The sequence below is a fragment of the Poecilia mexicana genome, unplaced genomic scaffold (assembly GCF_051168715.1).
Source record: "Poecilia mexicana isolate PSO_F unplaced genomic scaffold, ASM5116871v1 scaffold_16, whole genome shotgun sequence".
Classification (NCBI taxonomy): domain Eukaryota; kingdom Metazoa; phylum Chordata; class Actinopteri; order Cyprinodontiformes; family Poeciliidae; genus Poecilia; species Poecilia mexicana.
Genome location: NW_028263385.1, coordinates 132,665 through 158,670, shown reverse-complemented (window position 1 = coordinate 158,670; position 26,006 = coordinate 132,665). Strand labels below are relative to the sequence as shown.

General features: G+C 39.0%; 1 protein-coding gene across 1 annotated transcript in view; it reads left to right on the top strand.

Moving 5' to 3' along the window:
* The first annotated feature begins 5,545 nt into the window (after window positions 1–5,545).
* Window positions 5,546–26,006, top strand: part of LOC106931297 (neural-cadherin) — a 61,744-nt gene continuing 41,283 nt past the window's right edge. Inside the window, exons 1-9 of the mRNA XM_088013933.1 lie at window positions 5,546–5,699; window positions 7,650–7,838; window positions 10,685–10,910; window positions 13,336–13,540; window positions 17,079–17,190; window positions 17,699–17,948; window positions 18,301–18,443; window positions 25,353–25,525; window positions 25,609–25,771. Of these exons, the coding sequence (XP_087870059.1) occupies window positions 5,546–5,699; window positions 7,650–7,838; window positions 10,685–10,910; window positions 13,336–13,540; window positions 17,079–17,190; window positions 17,699–17,948; window positions 18,301–18,443; window positions 25,353–25,525; window positions 25,609–25,771 (1,615 nt within the window). The remainder of the gene's footprint in view (window positions 5,700–7,649; window positions 7,839–10,684; window positions 10,911–13,335; window positions 13,541–17,078; window positions 17,191–17,698; window positions 17,949–18,300; window positions 18,444–25,352; window positions 25,526–25,608; window positions 25,772–26,006) is intronic.

Sequence of the window (26,006 nt, the reverse complement as noted above, 5' to 3'; positions counted from 1 at the left end):
GATCTTTTGTCATTCTGTCAAGGAATAATAACGCTGGCTGGTAATTTAGGTCAAAAATGACCTAAATTACGAGAACAGTTATACCAATTTCTATTTTTTGGCCATTTTTGATTATTGTGCAAAAATAAAAATGACACTCAAGGGGAAAAAGTGGAATAGGCCAAATTAAGGGTATTCTCAAACCCACATAATCCTTTGACATTATTCAATTTTGAATTGTGAAATGAACCAAACCCTTTGAAACACCTGTGCTGGTGCTGCACAAAGAACCAGTGAAGGAAACAAAACAAAAACCTGGAGAAGACACTGAGTGCAACTTCCTTCTTCATAAAAATATAAACAAAAATGGAGTGGCGTCAGATTTTAGCAGTTGCAGGATTTCACTTTTGTTGTTGTTAAAAGACCAAGAGCCATTTCAACCGCTAGCGCTAGACACACAAGTTTGTTTTGGTTGCATTCACCCAGAATTCCCTGTACTATAGTCCACTTCCTACTTTGGAGTGGTTTACACTTAGCATTTACATGCATTTGAACCGGACAGAGTTCACTTCATAATTAATCCGAGACTTAGGTTTGTAAGTGAACCAGGGTTCGATTGTGCATTTACATCTCTGCAAACAAACTGAACTTTCTGGACAGATGAACCAGAGTTTGATCAAAGTGGTCTAAACGGGACTGGTATGAATGCACCTTTAATGATCAAGATGAAAAAAAGCATTGCAAAGCAGCTACCTAGGTCAACCTTGGTGAAATCCAACTCTCACTGGAAACAAGTCCGACTTCCTGCCAGCAACAAGAACCAAACTCTGACAACGTTTGATCAGGGTGTGACTGTAAGAAGAGGCCTCGTCCACCCCAGAGGACTGGCTGAGTGACATGGTCGAACGTCGTCTCTACGTCCACAAAACACATGTAGACTGGTTGGGCGAACTCCCATGAAGCCTCTATTATCCTGTGGATGTAGAGTCTTTTTGTTTGTTGAATATAATATGCTGTAAAGACCTAAATCTGTTTCATTTTCACTTTTATATTTTAGGCCCAAAAGCCAAAGAGTTTTTAGGAGAATGAGATGACGGCGCTGCATTTAGCTTCAGTTCCTGCGCTTTTTGACAGCTGATTGCAGAACTCTGTATTTTCTCCTCTTTGGAAATATTTTTACAGCAAATACCCTTTTATTTTTATTTTTCTCTTTTGAAGTCTTCAAAAAAACCAAAAAACAACTTGAATCTCGGAGTTTTGAGGGGGTCGTCATGCTGTTTCTGGTTTATGCTTGCTTTTTCCTTTTATGTGTTTTAGATCTTCTTGCACTTTCCTTCTCATCTTTAATGTCTCTTGCGCGTGCTGATCACAGATGTTTTTCTCCCCCTGTTGCGCTGCTTAGCAGGTTGCGACAAACAGGTTTGTTGAAAGCGCTTTATATATAAACTTGTCTTTCAATTGAATAAGTTTTCATCATCGGCTTTGTGACAACCTGTAGGCGTGACTGTATTTTAATTTAGTCCCCTACATCTTGTTTTCCTTCCCTCCCCTAATTGAGGCGAAGCATTCGCAGCAGAAGTGGTTTTCTATTTTTGAAGCCGCGTTGGTTGGCTGCCACATCTCCTCTTCACGCTAAATCCATCAGCTGCCATTCAAATCAGATACTCAGAGGAGAAAGACAGAAAATAGCTCCTCTCATTGTGTCTCTGTCCCCTCGATTCTGTTGCCTCCCGCTCCAATTCTCCAACGATGGTTGTAACTGATCCTCTGTGAAAAAAATGGAAATTGGAAGACAGCAGATTGGAGTTTGGCGTAAACAAAGCTCAATTCTCTCCCTTTTTTTAGCTTCGTTTTGCGGAACAAGGCGTGACACGCTTTGCATTGAGATTCAAATGAATAAGTGGTGGCTTAAGATGGACTTATCCGCACTTCACTGGGACTATTTATCCGCTTTTGTAAAGGATGTGTCATTCTCGACTCTTCCTGCGTAAAAGGCTAAAGACAAAACAGCGTTCTCTGTTCAGCCCATCTGACTGTGAGGAATTATTTCTGTTCAGAGCTTTATGAAACTTTATTGATCTCTGCCAGGAAGCTAGGCCATCCCCTCAGCTGAACTGATCTGGCAGATAAGCGGAGGACAATCAATTCACAATCAGAACACAGAGGAAAAGCTCAAATCTGAGCCAACAGTTATACACATCAGAGTGTTTGTTTCCCCAAAAGTTCTCTTTTGAAATTGAGGAGGAATTGTTCCAAACATGAAGGCTGCAGAAATATTATAACAGCAGAGGACTGAGAGTGAGAGACAGATCAGGGATAGCAATAAGAGGATGAAGAGGAAAAAGATGAAGGACTAAGTACAAGTTGGACCCAAAACACAGACGACAAACCAGATGGGTTCAACAAGTTTTACTCACAGAAAAGTAAATGTGTAATGTGAGCGGCTACTTCTTCTTGGGTTCAACGCTCAGGCCAGACTCAAACTGGAAGTCATCAAGAAATGGAAGTCCGACTCTCTTCTGTGGAGACTTTTAACCTCAACAAACTTGAAACCTCAGGAATGAAACTATTATTTTCTTAAAATATTTAATCGTCTCCCTGTTATCAGTCATAATGTTTGACATTAGGTATACATTGTGCAGAACTCTGAAGGTTTTATCCCTACATTTCAGTTGGCTTGAGGGTTGGACAGCACCTCGATGTGCCTCTTTTTGACTCATTTTGTTTCTTTTTATTAGGATAATAATGTTCATGTTGCTTGACCCATTTTGAGCCAAACATCCCCTGTTGGACATATGACCTTTGAGCCAACTCTAGAATGATTAATGCTGCGTAAAGAAAGGAAATGAGAGGCTGGTTCAATGACTGCAGGCTGATCAGGCGCCATCATTTAACCTCGCTGCCGTTCCTGACGATCTATTGGGACATTTGAAATGTTCCAAACATGGCAAAAAGTAAAAATGAAATTAAAAAAATATATCAAATAAAGGAAAATAAACAAAAGTCTCGTGCTTTATGGCAAAAGAACTGCCTGTGGTTTGACAAGTTTGTGATTCCGTATTTTTCTCACATTTCTCATCTCTTATGTCTCTCAGATGCATTGATCACCTTTTTGCATTGCTTATTTGTGGATTTTGCTCATCAGTGGCATTACAGTAGCAGAATAACAGAGTAGTTCAAAGCCTCAATCTGTGTGGTATAGAGCTGCTTGATCAGTTAATTAATTACAGTTAATTAGCTGCGCCTTGCTGCCCTTGACTCTCTTAATTGCAAGGGAAACGCTGCAAGTATTTCTTTGACGCTGCTTCTTCATTTCAGTTTTGTTTGCTAAATAAATAGTGACACTGTGCAATATCATTTACTGTTTATCTCAGGTAGTATAAATGTAATATTATTTTTAAACCCTTGTGATGAATTAGAAATTAGTGCATATTAAGTTTGGTTTTATGGTGATTTACTTTGTTTTTCCACTAATTTGTGCCAGAACCTGCAACAACTTGATTTTGGCAAAAAGTTTACCTAACTTTTTTTATGAAAACATTCAGTGATGCTGGAATGTAAAAGTGCAAATAGATTTTTTAATGCATCATCTTCCCATCTTCTCACCTATAATTAGCTTGTTTACAGAGTTTTTCCTCCTTCTGTTGTTGGGTTTTTCTGTTTATCTGCAATCAAATCTTTCTTTTCTTCACTCTTCATTGATGTACCTCCTCCTGGATTGTTTTTAAGAGACACGCTGCTGTGTGAAGCGTCTCCCCCCACCCCTCTAACCTAAAAATTGTGCTGCAGTTCAGTGCCAGGGAAAATGTAATCTCACCAATGAAAGGAACTTACCCCAAAACTCAGGGGGATATGAGTTAAAGCAGAGGGATGAAAGAAATCATGGATAAAAAGCTGAGCAGAACAAATTGAATCTCATTCTGAGGCATTTCTTCACGTGTTAGACAGTCCGGAAAGTCTGAGAAAACATCCTACAGCTGGTGTGGAGAATCTGGCTAACGAGAAAGTGAAAAAACTCACTTAAATAGCATCATTTTACACCTGAAATGAGGAACAAGTTGGACACATTAAGCCATGCTTGAGACATCCATTCAGTGTGAAAAGTGATGCTGCGCGACCCGGGTTCTGCTCCTCCGGAGCCTTGGCACGCCTGTGTGTGTTCGTGAAGCTCTGGCTTCAGCTCGGCGCCTCACATCAGGGATCTCTGCAGCGTTCAAGCTGTGAAGTAAATTTTCTGTGCTGAGAGGGATAAGTGCAAGGATATGAAAGAGTGCTTCATTTAAGAGAAGCTAAACTCAGATGAGACGAATAGCTGTTAACACCTGAAGGCTAAATGGTGGTCTCCCTATTCAGCACAGACAAAAAAAAATCTATTTGACACAGCAAAATAGGTACATGTAATTAGAGCACAAAACCAAGTGAACCTGTTTTTAGGTAATTTTGTAACGCTTTCAGATGAAATTATTTATCTTCTACAGCTCTATCCTTCTGAAAAACATGTTTTATATTTGCCAGCTTGTTTTCATTACTGAATTTAATTAGATTGCAACTTTAATTTGGAGCAGAATTGCTTGCAAAAATTATTTTTAATGAAGATTTTGATATTTTGCTTTAGTTGCCTGGATGATGGATGTGGTGAGCAGCAACTGGATTAAATGTCCTACTTTGAGATGAATAAAGTATTCACTTTCCTTCATTCATTTGTACGTCCTTGTATTTATTCTTGCTACAAACGTTAATATAACATTTTGGGTTTTAAGTGATAGACTGATAGTAGTTTGACATGTTGAAGTGGAAAATCAGGATACGTGGTTTCCAAAATCTTTGTTTTTAAATTCAGATTTAAAAAGTAGAGACACGTTTTCATATATATCACGCCTTGCCACTGATCCTCAGTTGGTTATCGGAACTGGTTTTAACTAGACCACACAAACACACTTACAATTCAAACCAGATATTTAAATATACCAAATAAGTAGACATATGCATATTTTGTCTCACTGTGTGAAGCAAACTTCTCTTGTTTTAGGTTAGTAATAACTAACCTAAAACCTTAGCCAAATGCCAGCAGAATTTCTTAGAGATTTTTTTTTACTTTCTTCAGATTTAGGTGTCTACAAACGTTTGGTCAGAATCAGGGATAATTGTCTCCTAAATTGTATGACTTGGGTCAAACCTTTTGGGTTTCCTCCACACAGTTTGCTTCAGAGACAACTGAGTTAATCAATAATAATTGGTAGTTTCCTGTCAACAGTTTGCACCTGAACTGTGGATCACTGCAGCTCCTCCAGAGTTACCATGGACTTGTAGACTTGCAGTTTTCTCACCCTGTTTCCATTTTTAGGAAAGCTCTTAGAGATAATCCTTAAACTTCTCCATAACTTTCTCTCTGACCTGCCTGCTGTGTTTCTTGGTTTTCATGATGTTTGTTCTCTAACAAACCCAGAGGCTTTGAAACAACAGCTGGATTTCACCACATGCACAAATAAATTTTGCATCCTTAAAGCCCTGGCAACAAGACAGATAATCAATTCGCTTCCATCCTCTGAGTGATCAGGAACCCAGAATGCTTCACTGTCGATATGAAAGGGCGTCATTCTGTAATGACGTTCAGTGGTTCCCCATCCGGAGGGGGAAAAAGTCTTCACAAGTCATTATGCTGGTGTCAGTGACCTCTGATCTGCCTGGAGGCTTGGAGGAGGCTCTGCCAGCTCCCAGATGTTTGCTTTTGTTCGGTCAGATGGAGTTTTTAAAGTTTGCGCCTCGCCTGATGTCTGCTGTTGACCTGTGGTGCTGCATCTGAATGTGTTAATATTTATCATGATAATGGGACAGATTTCATTTCCCTTTCATACACGGGCCACAGCTCAGCGTATGTTAAACAACCAACAGGAATGGATGTGATTATTCTGGATTTTATGCTTTGACTGAAGAGCAATGATGCATACAGAAAACAGGAATGTTTGCCTCTTCCTTATTATCACCCTGTCCTCTTCTCCCACTGCTTTTAAGTTGATTTGTCCCCTTTAATCCACAACTAATATTTAAATTTCTGCTTTAATGTGACATTCTGTAGCATGTAGCACTATTTTCAGATGAAGATGGCCTTCTTGTTGCCATATGGGAGACTCTGTTATGGTTTAGGATGTTTTTCATGGGTATCAAGGACTTTAAAGAACCAGAGGGACTGAACATATACTGCAGCATCTAGTTTTTACTTAATTAAGACTGTTTCAGTTTTTCTCCTTTATTTATTTTTGTTTTCTTACACCTATTTCTTCCTTTGATTTGTTTCATATCCACTTTTTCCACTTTCGATATTGTTATCTGAGGATCAGTATTGGCTGATACCAATACGATACAGAAGAATCCTAACCCCAGATTAACTGAATTAAATGTATTTGATAACTTTGCACCAGTAGAGCACACTTAAACACACCAATATCTTCACAACTCCGTCAAACTTTAAAAAAAACACACACACACACACACAACTTGTAATTAGAAGTATAACAGCCAATGTAAAAGAAATAATAAGGAAACTGAAACTGACAAAAATAATATGTTAATCTTGGTCAAACATGCAACAATAAGCTGAAACAAACCTGATTCTAAACCTAACTCAAAATAAATAATAAAGCAAAATGTTGCTCAAAGCAAAAATTATTGAATTCACAGATCAAAACTTTTTTTCAAAATTGGGTTCAATACAGATATTAATGTCGGATTGGTACATTTCTAGTTTCTTACCCATTAATTTCTTCTTCTTTAACTCTGACTCCCATCTCAGTGGATTGATGTGTCGAGGGACCTCTTCCTCCTCACCTCCTCATCGTCCCCTTCGTCTCTCCCCTCCCTCTCCTGCTCTGTGTGTTGACACACCTTCAGAGGTGATATAAAAAGACAGAAAAAGACACCGTTGTGTTGGGTTGTCATCTCCTCCTCTCCTGTCACCTGCTCATCCTTCCTTTCTTCTCTGCTTCCTCTGAAGTGAAGTTTCTTCTCTTGTCAGGCTGTTGTCTCCCGCGCTGCTGTGAAACGACACAGGAGTCAAAACAACAGCGAAGCACCGAGGCACCCCCCAAACTGAACAAATCCCCCTTCAGAACCAGGCGACGTGAAATAATAAGAATAAAGATGGAGAGCAGAACCGTAGACATGACAAGCATGTGTGTTTTTAGTGGGCAGGTGGGAGCACCTGCTGTGCTCCTTCCTGTGTTTCCACTCTCAAAAGTTTTGTTTTATTTTGGAGGAGCTGCTTCTTTTTCTCCTTTTTCATCCCTTGCTCCTTGGTTCTTGTCTTCTCGTGCAGCAGGGTGGAGATGAAACACGGGGAAACATGAGAGATGTTGAAGAGAAATGTCACCTTGTCCCCTTTGGCTGAGAGCTGCTCCCCTTTTAGACCACTGCCTGAGCGAGTGGAGCGGGTTTAGCTAACGAGCTACGTTGTTGCAAAGCTGAGACAACAATAGCAGCACAGAACCAAAATACACAAAATAGTTGTTTTACTCAAATATATATAGATGTAACTTCTTCTATGGTGGATAATCAGGACAGAAGACAAAACAATTGAAAAAAATCAAGAAAAATCAGTTTAGCGTTCAGATAACAATGTTATATTCTTATACTAAATGATTATCTTCTTCTTTCTTCTTTCTTTCCACATTCAGGTGATGAGTGGTACTTGTGCAGGTTGACTCTGAGCATGCCCAGTCAGGCTGACCTGCAGTGGGGGATGTTTCCGTCGCCTTACCTGGGCGCCGTGGGTCCTGATGCCACATCTGGCTCTGTGGTCTACCGGCTGTCAGCGAGACAACGAGACGGCGCGCTGGGACAAGCTCAGTTCCTCCTACTTGACGGTACATTCTCCTGATACGTTAGCAGAATTAGTTTTACATTGCTGTTTAAGTCAGGATCATCAAATTAACTCAAAACGTGTGAAATGTATGAATGAACCCCCAGAACTAAAGCAAAAATATCTTATGAAGATGTTAGCTAAATCTGTTAAGAGAGAGTCATCATCTACAGTGAACATCGGCTGAAAAGCCATTTATAGAGGAAGAAGCCAACCAGATTTGCAACTACACTCATGGACAAAAACCTTAGTTATGGATTATCTATCTGTCTGTCCATCTGTTCATCAAGTAATGGGCACCACTAACTAAAATGCTAGCTATGCTAACTAACTCCAAAGAACTAATCATAAACATTAGCTCAATTAATGCTATGCTAATGGTGTTAGCCTGCTAAACTGCTAAATTCAACCATTCAACTGTAGGTTTACAAAACAACCAACTAAATTAGTGCCTTAGAAATTACTTGGGAAAATTAATTATGCAAATTGTTTTCACAGTTAGCAAAAATTTTAAAGTGGTAAGCAAAATATCAGCTCTGCTATTAGCGCATTAGCATCTATCTATCCATCCATCCATCCTCTTGCTTTGTATCTTTTTTTACCTGTCACAGTCAAACCTTGTTTTCCCAGTCTATTTTTCTCTAAACCTGTCGTGTCTTTGCTTTTATCTCCTGCCTGTATCTGTAATTAGGTCCGCTCCTACTCTGCCAGGCACTCTGTGACAAACCTGTTTTGCTCAAAGGAGTGATTTATAAATAAAGATTGACTTGTTGGATTTCAATTACTGTCAAGAGGGAAATGGAGAAAAAAAGTGCATAAAAAGCACAGAGCTGCACTCTTAATCGCTCCCCGGGGCAAAGAAATGCGAATAATAGCAAAGTCTCAGGAGAGGAAGGTAGCGAGTGGGAGAGTTAAAGGGTGGGCGTACGGGTGCCGGTGGCTGTGGATTTTTATTTTTAATTATTATTATTTTTACATTTTATGAGAGAAGAAGAAGAGAAGAGGAGGAAGAAGAAGGAATGATATTTATAGAGCTAATTTTTAATGCTCCCATATTAAAAGCTTCCCTTTGGGATAATGTGAGCACGTGTGCACTGACGAATAATCCAGTAATTTCAGTTAAAATCTGCGTTTGGCATCATGTCAAAGTGAAAAAGTGTAGCCAGTGTGTATGTGTAGCACGGACCTAATCAGTGGCAATAATAGGATTTTACCCAATGTGAACATCAAAATTTTCTGTTTATTATCGCGTTTTTTTTCCTACTTGCCACTAAAACAAAATAACTTTTATAACATCACACAAAAATTAGCCATAATGGTAGCTAGCTTTTATTACCAGTAGGATTTTTAGATTTACTTCACTTCTGCAGAAAGTTAAAAGTGATTTCTGGCTTTAAGAGAATCTATTTATGCTTTAAATTTGCTTAGTGCTATGTTTATTAACTAATTAGCAGTTAGTAAAATACAAGAAAGAGATTTTAGCATGTTTTACATTCAGTTAAGTTAAATTACTTTCTCATCTGGTGACGGTAAGGAGATATGGAATAATGGAAAATCTGATCCACCTTCTACTTAAAAACACTAGAAAGAAACATCAAACATGAATTAAAACAATATAAACTTGTATCCTTATGGGTTTTTATGCAGGTTTGTCTTATCTAAAGAACAGAAAGGACGCTCTCTACCTCCTGTTGTTCCTCTATTGCGTTGCACCACAGCACAAAACTCTGCTAACACCTTCAATGTTCCAGTTTTCTCAAAAGATTTGAGCTTACAACACACCTTCATGTCAAGTTGGAGAGGGTTTCACGTTAGCCTAATCAAAATGGATAGCAGCTTTTGAAACTAATGAAAGAGCAGAGCCGTAGGAGGAGATCAAACAGTTTAAGTATAGTTTTATCCCACTGGAGGTTGTTAATTTCGAAACCTTTCGTAATTAGTGACAGCTAATTGGAAACACAGAAAGAGACAATTAAAAAATAAAACATTTTTATAATTGAGACAATCAAATCTTTGAAGAACTTTAATGCTGATTTTTTTTTCTCTTGCACACACATTGTTTTTATAGAGACTGAAATAAATCTGTCACAGGAAAAATATCCAAGAAGGAGGAGATGATTGACAGTTGGGCTGCAGCTGCTGCTGCAGAACCCTCTGGTCAACAGCTGGGGATTCTTCTCCTTTTCTTCCCCTCGTCTTCGTTCTCATCTCCTTTTCCATTATTCCTCACTTCCTCCACATCTCTCACTTCCACTCTGCTGGCAGCTTTCCATCCTTCCTCTTCCTCCTTTTCTTCTTTCTTTATTCCTCATCTCTCCATCGCTTACTTCCTCCTGCTTCCCGCTCTCTGTCTCATAAACCCAGAGGGACGCGAGTGAAAATGAGCCCACTCTTCTTTTTTTTTTTTCCTGCGTCTTCAGAGAGCGTTAACTAGCTCATAGAACACACATAAATAAACACACAGCCAGCATGCCTCCAGCATCAATTTGCCTCAATTGGCTTTTCATAATTGGACAGCTGGGACTCCGTCTCTTTATTTATACACAAGTGGACAAGTTGAAAGATGGTTGTTTATGTGAAAAAAAAACATCCACAAATGAATGTATTGTTTGAATAATGGCAACATTCATTAAATAGTTAGAGAACTGTAAAGGCAAGTTATTCATTAAAATGCTTTAAACTGAAAGCATGATCAAAAAAGAATAGCTCAGAGTTCAAAGTACAGAAGTAAATATGAAATTTAGTAATAATAGCAAACACCAGTCCTGTGTAAATACACAATGACAATTCAAGCAGGGAAAATTTACTATATTTTCAGCATATATATAATTTTTTTCTTTCTTTTTTTAGGTGGTGAGGAGTGCTTTGAAGTGGACCGTCGCTCTGGGCTGATTAGGACCACAGGACGACCTCTGACCCCCAGCAGGGAGTACCATCTGCGGGTCCAGGCGGTGGACGGACGAGGCCGTAAAGGCCCACCAGCCACTGTTTCCATCCTTGCTGGATACCGACCGCCACAGTTTACCAACTCCACCTACAGCCTGAACGTGCTGGAAAACACGCCTGTTGGCCAACCGTGAGTCCCACCAACACAAATATTATCAGTACCTCTGATATAGATGGTCAAACAAGCCTGAAAATACAAGGCCTTGCATAAGTATTGATACTATTTGAGTTTTTCAACATATTCTTATGCAACACCCACAAGCTTTGATGGAATTTGTTGTAATATAGCAGCATAAAGTTACATGTTATGTACTTTTGTTAGTTTATAAATCACTGAATGACTTAACACCAAAATACAATACCGACCCAAACCAGAACCAAAACATGGAGAAGCAGCATTCAGCTTCTATGTGCCACAAATCTGGAACAGACTTCCAAAAAACTGCAAAACAGCCGAAACACTGAGTTCCTTTAAATCACAGCTGAAAACCCAACTGCTTAGAGTTCCCTTTGATTCATAATAAATGAAACATTGATCAAAACATTTGAAGTGTACCTGCTTGATGATTTTGATGATGGTATTTGACAAAAAGTAATATTTATTGTTTGCTTGCACAACGTTGTTTTGATGTCAGACACTATGAACTGCATTGTTGCTAAAATCTGCTATACTATTAACTTAACGTGATCTATATTGTTAAGGGGAAGAAAAATGAGACATGTAAGTTTGGGGTTCATATATTTTCACGCCCCATTTCTTCAACACCCCTAAATAAAATCCGGTTCAACCAACTGGCTTTGGAAGTTACCCGAGACATGAGATCATCAATGAGAGAAGCAGCCAATACGGACACTTTCTAATCACAAATTTGATAATTAAGAAAGAGTGGAAAGAAGAACATTCAGTCAGAGCTACTATATTCATCTGGCCTAGTCAAAGTCCATGTCTAAATTCAAAGATATTCGCAGGGGCTTCTCACTAATTTTGAGGTATTATGTAAAGAGATTACAAACATTCTAGGGGCTTGTTGCATATTTTTAAAGGTGCTAATAAACAAATATAAATAAGTAAAAATGTCTTGTTATGTTATGGAGAACTATTGTTCAGAGTTTATACTGCATTCAGTGGGTATATACTGCATGCAAGCCACTGTGCACAACGCTATACTGGCATGATATCAATAAATGCTAAATTATAGAGCCATGAAAAGGTTATTAACCCAAATTTATGTTTTACCTTCCACATCTGCAATCCCATCATTTACATTCCAATGCCATAAAAAATGAATGGATTTTGCGAGACTGCCTCTATGAGGTTTTTTCTTGTGTGTGTGCTTGTTGTTGTGCTTTGCATGTCATGTGATGCATGAAAAGATGAGCCCCGAAGAGCGAGACAAAAGAAAAGAGGAAGAGGAAGGAAGAGGTAGAAAAACAGAAGAGAGAAAATAGAAGAGAAGAAGAGGATGGGAGACAGAGGGATGATGAGGAGGAGAAGGAAGGGGGTGGGATGGAGGAAGAGGGCCCAGATGTATGAGTGTGGCCTGAGGCTGAGAATTTGAAAGTGTGGCAAATTCAAATATTTATTAAAAGTGAGGTCTGGATAAACATGAAGGGGAGTGTGTGAGTGTGTTGAATCCCCCAGGGCTGCTGGCGCAAAGCACATTGTATTAATATCCAAGTATCCATGCCACCCTCTGAGCGCTGTGTGGGTGTAGCTCAGTATGGGTTTTTTCTGTGTCTCAGCCTTCCATTATATATGTTTTGCATGCCCTTGCGTGTGTCTGTGTGTACGTGTTTCTCTTTTAATCAAATTGATTAACCAGGTCTGAGCATGGCACCTTAGAGCTCAGAATAATCCATGAAGACTGCAGAGTTTAAGAGCAGCACCAGCGTGTCACCAAGTCTGTTTGGAGACGTACATGAAGAGCAGCTTTCCTCTGACCTGTGCTCATGTTTACCCTGCATACAAGACGAAATAAATGAACAAACACAGCAACATTACCGTTTACTCACATATGAGGTACAGAGGAAACACATTAACATGTTTTAATGTTGGACTTTCTCATTGTCATTAAAATGACCTGAGTCAAAGTTTGTTAAATTAGGTACGCGACAACATTTCTAAAGAAACTCAGAAGAATAAAGTCCAATTTTCTACGTTTTCTTGGGCTTTGCAGTGAGAGTACGGCAATGCAAGTTTATTTGTTTTGCAAATAAATTTCAACAATGTGAAAGACGACAATTCAAAGTGTTGCATAAAGAAAACATTAAGCACAAAACGTAAAAACCTGATGCTCCTTCTTCAGGTTTGGTTCTGGTTCTGGGGATGTAGAGCAGACTGGAACTAGAAGATCTTATGTTGTTTATCAAATTCAACATTATACATTTTACTATAAATTAGACAGGGAAAATATGTTTTCATAAAGAGGGAAAGACTGACGCTCATCTCGGTGTAATCTCAGAGAGCTCCAGCAGAACCACCCTACATGTGGTTCACAGAAATAAAATGAATTTTTTCTGGCTCATCTCAAACCTTTCTGTGTGTTTGTGGTCAGGGTTGCTGTGGTTCAGGCCGTCTCCTTCCAGAAGAAGAGTCTGTCCTACATGTTACTGATTAACCCCGGAAACCTGTTCAGCATCAACCAGGAAAGCGGCGCTCTGAGCCTCACCCGATCGGTCGACTACGAGAGCGGTCACAACCTGCACACCCTGCAGGTCCGAGCCTCTGAAAGCGACACCGGCCTCAGCGGCGTTGCAGAGGTACGCAACATTGCCATCAGATTTACTGAGTCCTGTTTGTACTGCTTCAGTAAGAAACATCCCAACAACTTCAACAGAGCTAAAACTGAATAAATTGAGCATTAATTATGCCATGAATACCTTGAGAAGCCAGGGATGTGATGAAAATATTCCAGTCTACTCATGAAAAAAAGTGCATTTTTATCTAAACTTTTATATTGTAGACAAGCTTTTTTGGCTAAAAAATATCTGAGCTCAAAAGGACTTTGGATCAGAAATGTTTTTAATCTGAAGGAAGATGATTTTCATTGTCACCTCTCCCAGAACATAATTATAAGGTTGTAATTTTCCTTGTGTTCTTTGAATTACACGCCTCAAATTGTTGATAGAAGTAATCCATTCAACACTTTGTTATAATTGTGAAATCTGTGTTAAATGTGGCAATCAGTAGTTCCTATAATGACTTTCAGGGAATCATGTTTTCCATTTCTGTCAGGGGGAAATGCACCGATATGTACTTTAATCCAGTGAAAACAATGAAGAAAACATTTGACTCTACAGTGGCACACACAGCTGCTTTTATTATCTTTCTCATAATGAGCCTGTCAATATATATAACACAACACATGTAATGGTTCATAACTAGTCTTACTATAACAAATCTTACTGTAATGTAAATTGTCCCAGAAGTTATCGCAATAAACAATAATATCTTTGTTTTGAGGCCAACATATGCACCACCTTTTTCATTTTTCTGCAAAAGCTTTTGAATGTTCTTCAAAAGCAAACACATTCAAATGTCCGACACATTTTATTTTTAAACTTGCATCACGTTCCACTACCCAACGTGGTGAGTAACTTTTCCAGTGATTCCTCACTGTGACCTAAAGACCAGTGGTGTTCACCTTGTTAAGCGATCTGGTCATTTTGCAGCTCAGGACAAAACGTGAATGTTATCCAGGGACTCGGATGTCGCCATGACCTCTGTGTGTCGCGTATGCATTCACACCTGTAGCTGAGGCTGAGCCTGTGATCAAATCACCCCAGAGGCTCGACAACGTCAGGCGTGAACAAGGTCACAGTTTACTGACCTGTGATGACAGTCACTGTGAAGTGTTATTCTGTGAACGCAGTGTCCCGGCACACTTTGCCAAAGCGCATTCATTTCAATGCTTGACAACTAAACAGTATCACAATTAATTAGACACAAAAAGCTATTGATTCAATAAGTTACCAACTAATATTTTAAGTTAACATTGAAGAATATTGTCTTGCTTTTTCTACTTTCTAATCTATGTTGTAAACAGTGAATACCAAGCCAATAAAAAGAGAGGTTCACATAACAACAGCCAACTGGTTAAGGTTTGACAGAACTGTTTAAACTCAACGGTCTTTTAGCTGGTGTGCTATATAAATAAAAATTCACCACCATCACAACTTATCAACTCTCACTTTAAAAAAAGCATCTGAACGTGCTACGCCTAACTGTTAAACAAGCTGCTCTCTGATGAAAACACGTTCATTTCTGAATCAGATGCAATGATGCAACCGTTGAAATTTATATCTTACTGAGCATACGTTACGCATACTTAAATTAGAAACAGCAAATTAAGCTTTTTTTATGAAAACTCCCAATTTCAACGCTGTATGCAAAAAAACTAAACATCCTGTCTACAAGCACAACTACAAAAGTTTACCTTTTCATCTTTTGGTAAGCTATGCAAATTATATGAAGCAAAGATCTACACCTTCCCGCTAATGCATATTAACATGCAGTGGATACATGGCTTTTTGCTCCATAAACTCATACTGAAATTAGTGCAAGGACTTTTTTTCAATTTGGAGTTTTTGTTCGATATTACAGGCTGATTGAAGTTTTAAGTTTCATATTTAGAAATAGTAGCTGTCATTGTTCATTACTCTGTCAAAATCCAGACAAAATTTATACACGTTATGCTTAAATCTTAGCGACCGAAGACAGAAGGACTTTCCACTCATCACTCATTGGACTTGTGTTCACACCGAGCATCAGAAGCCAAAAGTTGCTCTTTATGATTTGCACCACATAATTTAATAATTGTATGGTAAAATTCGTCAGCTACTCGTGTTTTATGATGACAGTATTTCTTTGACAATGTAAAGAGTACAATTTCCACTTGAGAGCTTTTAAAAATCCAGTTCTTGCAGTTACAGAAATAGTGGTGAGATCTAATGTCCTTCATTCAAGTTCCTACGGAAAACAAATATTTTGTTCCTAATGGGAACATATTTCTTTTACAAAGTCAAAAATTGTTACCATTTTCCTTCTCTTTAGAAAGAAATCACAAAACATCTCCTGCAGATAACAAAAGGGTTTCATTATGCTTCAGGTAATTACTATTGACAGGTGATTACTGACTGCACCACATCACTGAGGGTGATTTGTGCTTCACATTTTACCTACAAAGTAAACAGAATAAAGCCGTTTGTTTTCTTTTCTCCTTCAAATTAATCTTTTAAAGCAGAAATGTTCTTTTCTGGAAAAATCCTAAATTAAATGGCTTTAAAATGAAAATAATACATTTTGTCCTTGTTTACACTAGTTTGTTTTCTATATGCTCTGTGCATACTTGCAGAGGCAGCCACACATCTAAATCCTCTCAGCCTCACCATTGCTGCCCTGCTGTCCAGACTAAACAGGTGGTGTGTTTGAGGTTCTGGACTGCAGAGGAAATCTGTGCTCAGGTGGTCACATCAGCAGCCTCACCAGTTAATTCAGCTTTTATGAGAATAAAAACAAACTATTATGCTTCAGTTCTGGCATGTTGGATGGGGGAACAGGAACAAAGGTGAGATAAAGACACAGAGAGGATTGAGATTTAAGGGCTTAAAGCACGGACAGACAAATGGTCATGAATTAGTTTCTCCTTAAGCATCAGATATACAGCTTTACAGTGGCATCTGTATCTGCAGTTTTTCACACTAGAACATCAAACAAACACCCTGATATCACTATAGAAGGTAGTGAGAAAATCATATTTGTCATTCATTTACCACATCCCAGATGGATTAACAGACACCTAAAGCAGAATTTTGAATTTGTGATGTTTTTGTGGTTCTGTTTGATTTATTTTATTTCATGGCCTGATCACAACACACACACAAACCTTTCTCCATATGGATGACAGAGAAAGACGAGTGGTTCTAGCTTTGCTTCTGACTGATCCTCTAGTTCATGGTGTTACTATGAAGATCCATACAATTATAGAAAAATACTTCACAAACAGAAATAACTAGGGATTAACAATATATCTGGATTATGATCAGAAACGGCACATTGGTGTCATTACAATAAGGAAAACTGGGCTTATGTTATATGTTATCACAGTGCCAAAAGGGCAGTAAATTATATGTAATATTGGTTATTGGCCAAGGCAGTTTAATTAATATCAATATCGGCTCAGATTTTCACCCCGGTGCAGACGTTACCTGGATTTTTCTGATTGATCTGTGGATCCATACAGAGATGAGCATCTATTTGCATGAGAAACACTAAAACTAAATGAGCTTTTTCCTCCAGGTCGTTGTCCACATAACGGATGAGAACGATTGCACACCAGAGTTTCTTCACTCCATCTACACCAGAGATAACATACCTGAGAGCGTCGCACCTGGAACCTCACTACTGCAAGGTAACACAAACTGATGAGTCTGCTGAAGTTTTAACACCATGCATCATGATGAGACCAGTTATTTCCCTTAATCCTGTTGTTTTTTTTTCTTTTGTGTGTCCACATTTATAGGTTTTTCCTCCTGATTCCTTACATTCTTTCACTCTCGGTCCATTGTTGTTTTCCTTTTGCTGCGTTCCCGTCGTTCTTTTTCCTTTTTTCTTGGGATCTTCTCAGGTTTTTTTCCTTTTCATCCTCTCACATATCCAAATCTCTTGTTTACAGGTTCCTCTTCTCTTTTGAGTGGCTTTCTACTTTTCTTCTATCTCGTTCATCCACCTTCTTTTCTTTTTCCTCTCCTTTTGCTAACATAAATCCACATTCATTCCATTTTAATTGCCTCATCTTTCTCCTTTCCACCTCATTTGTCTTCCTCCTTTAACATCTTTCAGTTTTCTTCTTCTCCTGTCCTCAACTATTTCTTCTTTTAGATGTTTTTCACCACATTTCCTCTTTTTATTCCCATCAGTTCTGGCTCGCGACTGTGATTCCGGTGTGAACTCCGAGATCTCCTACTTCATCCCGAGTGGCGATTTTGACATCACATCCGGGGGTGTGGTCAGCCCTGCCCGTCGCCTGGACTATGAGCGGCCCAATCACATCTACGAGTTTGTAGTTGTCGCAGTGGATGCAGGGACGCCTCCTCGAACTGGGACAGCCTCTGTTCGTGTCCGTGTGGCTAACACCAACGATGAGGTGCCGGTCTTCTCTCAAAGCGTGTAAGAACCTCCGTCTGTTAGTATCTGATCATCTCAGTGTGGATTTTACTTTACTTAATAGTAAAGAAGTCAGATGTCAGCATCTCTCTTGTTTTCACTCCTTCTGTCACCCACAGAGACAATCTGCTAATTGAGGTGTTTTTTAAGTCAGAGTTTATTTTTATTTCTGTTTCCTCCATCTGTTTTTACTTCATCTTCACTTCTACAATCAATCCAGGCTCTTTCCTTCACACTACTATGTGTTTGTGCATTTTTCCTTGCACTTCTTACTTTGTTACTTTGTGCAACATCACATCCTACCTTTCCCAATGTCCTCCAGTACAGTTAAAGGTTGTTTCCCTCTTTTTTGCAGCTATAAAACCTTCCTCAGTGAGGATGCTGGTCCCGACACGCTGGTCGCCATTGTTCATGCCAATGACCCTGATGGGGACGGCGTCTCTTACGCCATCACAGGTGGAAATGAGGACAGCAACTTCCAGCTCGACAACCAAAAAGGTGGGGTAAAAGCAACAGAGCTTTTGTCAAGTTGAACTTCTGTTGAAACAGAAGATCCAGATCAAGATTTTTGTCTGATGTTGTTCTACGTCTTTTAAATTTGGAGTGTAATGAAGATGCTATGCAGAGGTGAAAGTGTGCCCCGCACTGTGTAGAACATTTCAGCAACAAGGTGGTTGAATTTTACATGAAAAAAATGTAACACAATAACCAATTATATTCGAAACAGAAAACAAGCAGCAAACATTACATATTAGTCAAATAATTTACATTTTGCTGCACCTCTGTGCACCCTACTACATTTTAAGTTGTTGTCCTACAGATTAACACTTGAATTTTTATCCTTTTTTACGATATGACTGTCGTAATTCAACTATGTCTTTCATTGCATTTTTATTTTAAGGCTATATGAACAAAATGTTCAAAAAAGTTAATATTCTCACAAAAACTCAGACTGCAATTGAAGGACATAAAAATAGACAGATTATAAAACTCCCAGAGTGCATCACACCAAACTATCACTCCTTTCTGCTGCTGGACGTGTTCCCTCTGGTAACAGACAGCAAGTAAGGCATTGAAATAATATTCAAGTTGATTAAAAAAAGCTTAAATTTGGTCTTGAAGAATGTAAATAGCTAACTCAAATTTAAAATGAATGTGAGCAGTAGATTAAGCGTTTCTCTAGGCAGTAGATGGTTTTGTTCTGAAAACATTCCTCCTTTTCCAGCTCTGCCTCTAATGGGACAGTAATGAATGTCAACATATTGTTTTTTTTAGCAAGCAGAGCGCTCTGACACACACAAACAAGGGGAACAATCACTTTTACACATGTACACACACAACAGCAGTGTTCAGATCATTTACAATTACACACACACATGCACACAGCAAAGTGGTTGTTTCCATAGTAACAAGTATTTGGGGATAAAGCGTGATAGTATTAACGAGGCCAGTGTACCCCCTGGAAGACACACTCACCACAAACGCATAAATAAAAACACAAACACATAAATAATAACTGTGTATGCGTGTGTGTGTGTGTACACACGCATACACACACAAACACAGCTGTCCCTGATGTACTTCACTCATTTGAATATTTGTGCACCTATTTTTGTGAGGACCATTTTATCCTTTTGTGACTGAAAAATAAAAACTTGTTTATGTGCCAAACTAGACACGAAGTATGTGGAATACACACTTTGCTTTTCCATTTTTCTCTCCAGTGTTTCAAGAGTGACAGTGACAACGGTTGCTGAAGGCATTTTGTTTTTTGGGCTGTGTATCTTTGCTGTTCATCTCAGCAATGCTTTAAGGGATGCTTTAAAAAAAATACAAACTTCTCAAATATTCTGTTGGACTCCAGTGGCAGAAGCATCATTGTTTTAGCGTCTCTGCAGCATCATTCAGTGTCTTTCATGAAGGCATTTTCAATGTTGCCAGTGTATACTTTCTTGCAACATGTATGTCTTTTGACCATTTTTGAAATATGAGCTGTTCATGTTGTTTTTCAGTGACTCGCAACAAAGTGTAAAGAAGAAGTGAGCAATGTTTCATGCTACAATGAACACTAGACAGTATGCTCAATATACCTGGAAAAATTGGCTATAAAGGTTTACTGCACCTGTTACGGTGGTCACTTTTATGCAATTGAACAAATAGTCCAAAAAAGGACAAAAATAACTATATAGAATTATCTGAAAGGTTAAATGAAGACAGTTAGAGTGATGTTGAGATTCTCTCTCTCAAGCAGCTCTTATTATTGAGGTCATTGAGAAAGAACATCTGGAATTTGGGATCAATTTTCTTCTTCCCTGTTGATTGGAGGAATGAGGTTTGCCCTGATTCCCACAGAGTAACCTGATCTCAATAGACTGGTTCCCAGTGTGAATTGATGGTGCACTTGACTTGTATTTGTAAGTCCTGAAACGTCTCTTTGATAAGTCAGAAATAAAAAAAAGCAAGATAAATAAATAAAAAAAATAGATCGACCCCTGAAGCTGAGTTAAATTTTAGTGTGATTTTCAGCTTGATAAAACATTGAATAATAATGAGACATTAAACCAGTGCTGTGCACACTGTTGTCCTGGTACTTTGAAACAAGGCTCTGAATCCCATTGCAAACGACAGAGAGGAGACGGTTCTGGTTTTAATACATGTAAAGGAGAGAAATAAGATGTTTGCAAAGGGCAGCTAAGAACAGTTAGCACCACAAATGTGAGTAAATCCCTTCTATTTTCTGACATTCAACCAGATCACTCATTTCTGGTTGAAAAACCAGAAATGAGTGATCTGGGAGTTCAGATCACTCCCAGATCTGAACTTTGACATCCAAGACAATTCATTGCAGCATGACATTGACACACCAGACTCTGTTATTCATATAGCATAGCTGCAGAAAGGCTGCATGTGGGAGTCCACCTCTTGTTGCTCTAGCAGTGCCAATATGATGACTGGTGTCCTCCACACTTTTTTATTTTTGCATTCTGGTTTTCCTGCAGCTTGTTTTGTTTGACAAAATGTGTTTTTTCCTTGAAAATTACCTCAGTTTGTTCCTCCTACTGTTTCTCTCTTTCAAGCCTGGGAAAATGTTGGCACGACGTTCTTTCATTACGTCCCAGGGGCCATTCCAAAGAGAGCCAGCCACAGCGTCATCTCTTTTTACAGTGCAGGTGTTCGAGCTGTGGGCTCTGCTTGGCCTGATGAGCAACACAGGAGGATGTTTTGGTGAATTTTTCTCTGTATTGGAATGGGGAAAAACATGGTCTCTTTTTCTTCAAGGTGGCAGAAATGAAGCAGACAGAACAGACACACACAAAGTGGGTTTTCTCTAGAAAAATCTCGTCTTTCCACATAAATGATATACTAAGACTCTCTCCCAGATGTCCATGTCATGTCAGCAAGAGTAGCAAATCAGCAATCATTAAGATGTTTTTTGGCAAAGGTGAGACAGTCTCTCGTGTGGTTTTGGCCTTGAAACTCTTCCATGAATTATATTTTTGCTCAGGATCTCTTTCCTATTGTTGAATCTTGAGACCTCAAGTAAGTGAAGTCTGCAGTGCTTAAGATACCGTCCTGTTTTGTATGGTCTTGTTTGGACATGAAATGTTAGTTTTTGCGATCTTTTAGCCCACTTTGTCTTATCAGACAGGTTCTGTTTAAAAGTCTTTTTTTTTACTCTATTCTTAAATTTGACAGTAAATCTGTGCAGGGACCTAAACTTTAAGGTGATGACAGTGAGGCTTGGAGCTCCTTACCAAAAATAAATTGTCAAAACGGCAATAGAAACATAAAAAAAGTTGATTGCTGTCATACCAAAAAATACATTTGCAATGGTTGTTGAAAAAGGTATAAATAACTTTTGACCTTTTTTCTAAACAAATGTCTTTTGAATTGATAATCACTTTACATTATTTTAATATCTCTTAGGAGAGGATTTTATATCAAAAACATTTGCATCACTTTCGTCCCTGTTTAGCTTTTTTCTGACTCTTCTTCTTTGCTCAGTCTTGAAGAAGGTTTGCACATAAGCCCAAAGCTTGGAAAAATAATATATACCCTGCTGCCAACCCACTTTTTGTTGGTCAGAGGAAATTAAATGCCGGTTAACTCTGAAGCCTTAGGTTCTGTTGTCCGTTCTTTTCTGCCACTTTAAACTTTATTTCCCCTGAGGCTCTGTTTGAGCATAACTTTTTTAAGGAGGGTCAAAGTTTTGGGGGTCAGTTCTTTGATGTAGCCACATGCACTGCTCCACTGTTCTCATGCATCCGTGCACAAAAAGAAATAAATGTGAACATTTGCACATAAATGTTGTATTAACGCTCTTTTTCACACACTCAGACACACCTCCACACACGCAGGCACACACTCATCTGCACTCATGCAGCAGATGGCCTTTGGCTTGCTCGGATGTTCTGCTTTGTCACTTCAAAGCGTTGTGAAGTATTTTCATGTAGATGTGATCGCGCCCTCTCAGCCTGCGTGTCTATATTCATGCTGCTACCAAAGCTGCTTGTTTGTTTGTTTGCGGTGCCTCTCTGTTATGTTAATGCCGCAGCGATTGTTAGCGCAGAAAAATGGCATTTGTTTTACACCTGAGTTGGGATAATGTGAGGGTTTTTCGCACGCTGTTGCTTCAGTTGACAGTCGCTGCTGTTGTTGACCCACAGAGCAGGAAACATCACAGCGCCGCTTTTCATCTCCAGTGTTTTTTAAACTCAACACGTCCACTGTTATTTATACTCACCAGCAGGATTTTCTTTGTGGATGCTGTGGCTCAGAAACAACCGCAGCAACTTGAGCAGTAGCTCCCGGGTGCTTTGTTATACTTTCTGTTTGCGGAAACATTTTTAATTTTCTTTTTCCTCCAGAGAAGTTTATGTATTGCCATCTGGCACACACAAAACAAACAAACAAAAAACAGTCTTGTAATGCTGCTGAACAGGATTTCTAAAGCAAAGACACTTTGTAACAAAAACAAATGAACACTGCAAACGAATCTACCAAACAGACCCAGAATGATAATTCATTTTTCTAAAATATCTTTAATTTTCAGCAGATGCTGCTTCTCTTACAGATGTCAGTTATGTTTATGGGTTTTTGGGACGCACTCTACTTTTCCCCGTTCTATTTACCGAGGGGATGGACTCGCCTGACTGTCCCCATATCTTTTTTCACATAATGGTATGATCCCATATCGTCGCACGTGATTGGCCAGAAGACTGCCATGCTAATCGAAATGAACTTCCGTGGTGAGCCGAACGGCCTCCGTTAGGCGGAGCAACAGAAAGAGTAAGAGCTGAGCAACCAAAGGGACAAAGTGCGGAAACGGCACTTTTCTCTCGCTTTCTTTATTTCTCTCTTTTTCACTCACTTTCACACTCAGTTTCCACCGCTCATATGATGTGCTCGTTGCGCTGCTGTTTGTAGTCCCTTCCTTATAATGAAGAAACTCGGTGAGGAGCCGAAACGTTCGCCGTCTGAGCATCACTAGCTACCTCACAAAATAATCACCTTGAGACGTCGAAGTGAGTGATGGGAGAATTGAACGGAGCAGCTGCGACTGTATTCTCCAAGTCGTTTTTGGTTTCTTCTTTGAAAGTAGCACATCTAGTTGGGACCCATGGCGTTATTAACATAAGTCGGTAACATCCAGCTTAGAAACTGGCTCATACCTTCTCCCTTCTCCTGTGTTTGTTGATTTGACCAAATCTGACACATTAAATTTGAGATTAAATTTAATTACATTTATGCCAAAGGATTTATATGTCATAAGCAGCATTTCCTTTATATCGGAGCATGGGCGTAGGTTTGGGTAGGGACGGTAGGGACATGTCCCGACCAATATTCACGGGATATGAAAAAGTCCCGACCAATTTTGCCATATTGGCTCAAAGAACGTGGATCTACGATCTTTGATTAGCAGCAACAGGCGGTGCGCGGAACGGAAGCTTCTTAGTTTGACATTTATTATGAGCCTCCGAGACCGTGTCGGAACGGTGCTGTCGGGGGGATGGGGGGGAGGGGAGTCAGTTGAATCGTCGGACGTTCTTTGATTAGCTGCAAAAGGCGGCGGCTAGCTGGGCACACGCGTCTCCTTCTGAGTCTCTGAGACCATGTCGCCACCAAAAAAGAAAAGGACAGACATTAGAAGTTATTTCGCTACGTCGGCTGTAAGTACAGTGAGTGGACCCATAAGTTAGATATCTATCACGCAACGCATTTGTTGTAAAGTCCGGTGTTTAGTAAGGTCAGCACTGAATGTGAGGTAGAATAGGTCTGTTAATTATGTAATATTTTTTCTTTTTTATTTTATTATTGATTTCTTCTTATCTGCAATTGTGTTTGCTGTATCCAGAGGATATTTCTTTTGATCTTACTTGTAACGTTTGCTGAATTTTGTAAAGGAAAAAGTAAAGTGTTCTTGAACTGATCTGCTGAGTATGACTGTATCTGGTTGTATACACAAGATGTATGATATGGTTGGGGGGAGGGGGTTATTAAGCCAATGTGGTTTCCCCCCCCCCTTCTCAAAAATGTTCGGTGCTCTTGGGCATTTCACTGTGCTGCCAGGGGGGTGTCAAGGTCCCCACCAAAACTTAGACCGAACCTACGCCCTTGTATCGGAGTAGTCTTAAAAGTTTTAAAGCCTAGATGCTAATCAGGTCTTTGGTACATGCTAGCTAGGCTACATGACGGTAGTGCATTTTCTCCATGGTTACTGCTAGATGCATACCTTCTCCAATATGCAGTGTTTGATTGTGTCTCACTAATCTCACATATATGAAATAGATTGTTTTTATTCTTACCTTGCTGTAAATACACTGATACAGATTGACAACTGCTATTCAGAACTATCAAAAGGTTTGCAATAAAATAAGAAGTTATGTTTGCTTTTTTTTTTTTTTTACATCTAACCATTTTTACATAGAAATAAAATCAATATCAGACGACCAACTGTCTGGGTTTTACTTTTCAAAGCTTTAAAGGAGTTAAAGCACTTCATTACTGTAACTTTCTGAATATCTTTGCCATCAATATACTAAGGGAGTGATTACTGAAAAGCAACAGATAAAACTGCAGCCTGCATATTTTTCTTTTAATTACATCAACATGTGTAATTACATCAACATAATTACACATGTTGATGTGTGCTCTCATAAGCCACCCTTATGAGAGCATGAGAGCTTACCTTCACATTTAAGCTGCCTGTCATGAAATTAAAATTATTTTAAAATGTATGCATCAGAATGTCATTTTTAATTTTTTTGAGCTGCTCATTGCAAAGAAAAGGTGAAATAAATTGAAGTATCTGTTTTTCAAACCTTCCATAACCTTCCAATATAAAAACATTTGGCTCTTAAAAAAAATAAAGATTCAGTTAGTATTTTTTTTAATTTTTGTGTCTAGGCATCATCAAGCTGCGACGGAGCCCACCGCCCAGACTCAGGGGCCCGCAATACGTCCTCAACATCACCGCCACAGATGACAATGCTTCTGGTGGTCCCTATCCACTCAGCAGCGCCGCACAGGTCATCGTTGGGATAAACGACATCAACAACAACAAGCCTGTGTTTGATGAGGTTCCACATTTTATCCCATATTATGGATAAAAACGCATCAACAGCTTTTTCATCTCCCTGACTGTAACGTTTGTTTCTGTCAGTGTCAGAACTACAATGCAGCGGTTCTGGAGAACCAGCCGCCAGGGACGTTCGTGCTTCGCGTGGAGGCTCACGACGCAGACATGGGGGTCAATGGAGAGGTCAAATATGGCATCATGCACAGAGACGGTGTGTCGTCCGGGTTTGATATTGATCCTCACACTGGTAAGCTCTAAAGAGGCACCTAATGTTCCAAAATAAACTAAGAAGCAACCAGTTAGATAAAATTGTAATATATACAAATATATAAACTACCAATTATTTTAGTAAATGATTATTCTATCAATAATTTTGACAATCAGTTTAATAAAATGGCACATTCTGTAGATTTTCCATATAACCACAAACTTATTTTGTAAAATATTAGAAATAATTAAACAAATTTTAAAATAACAAAATA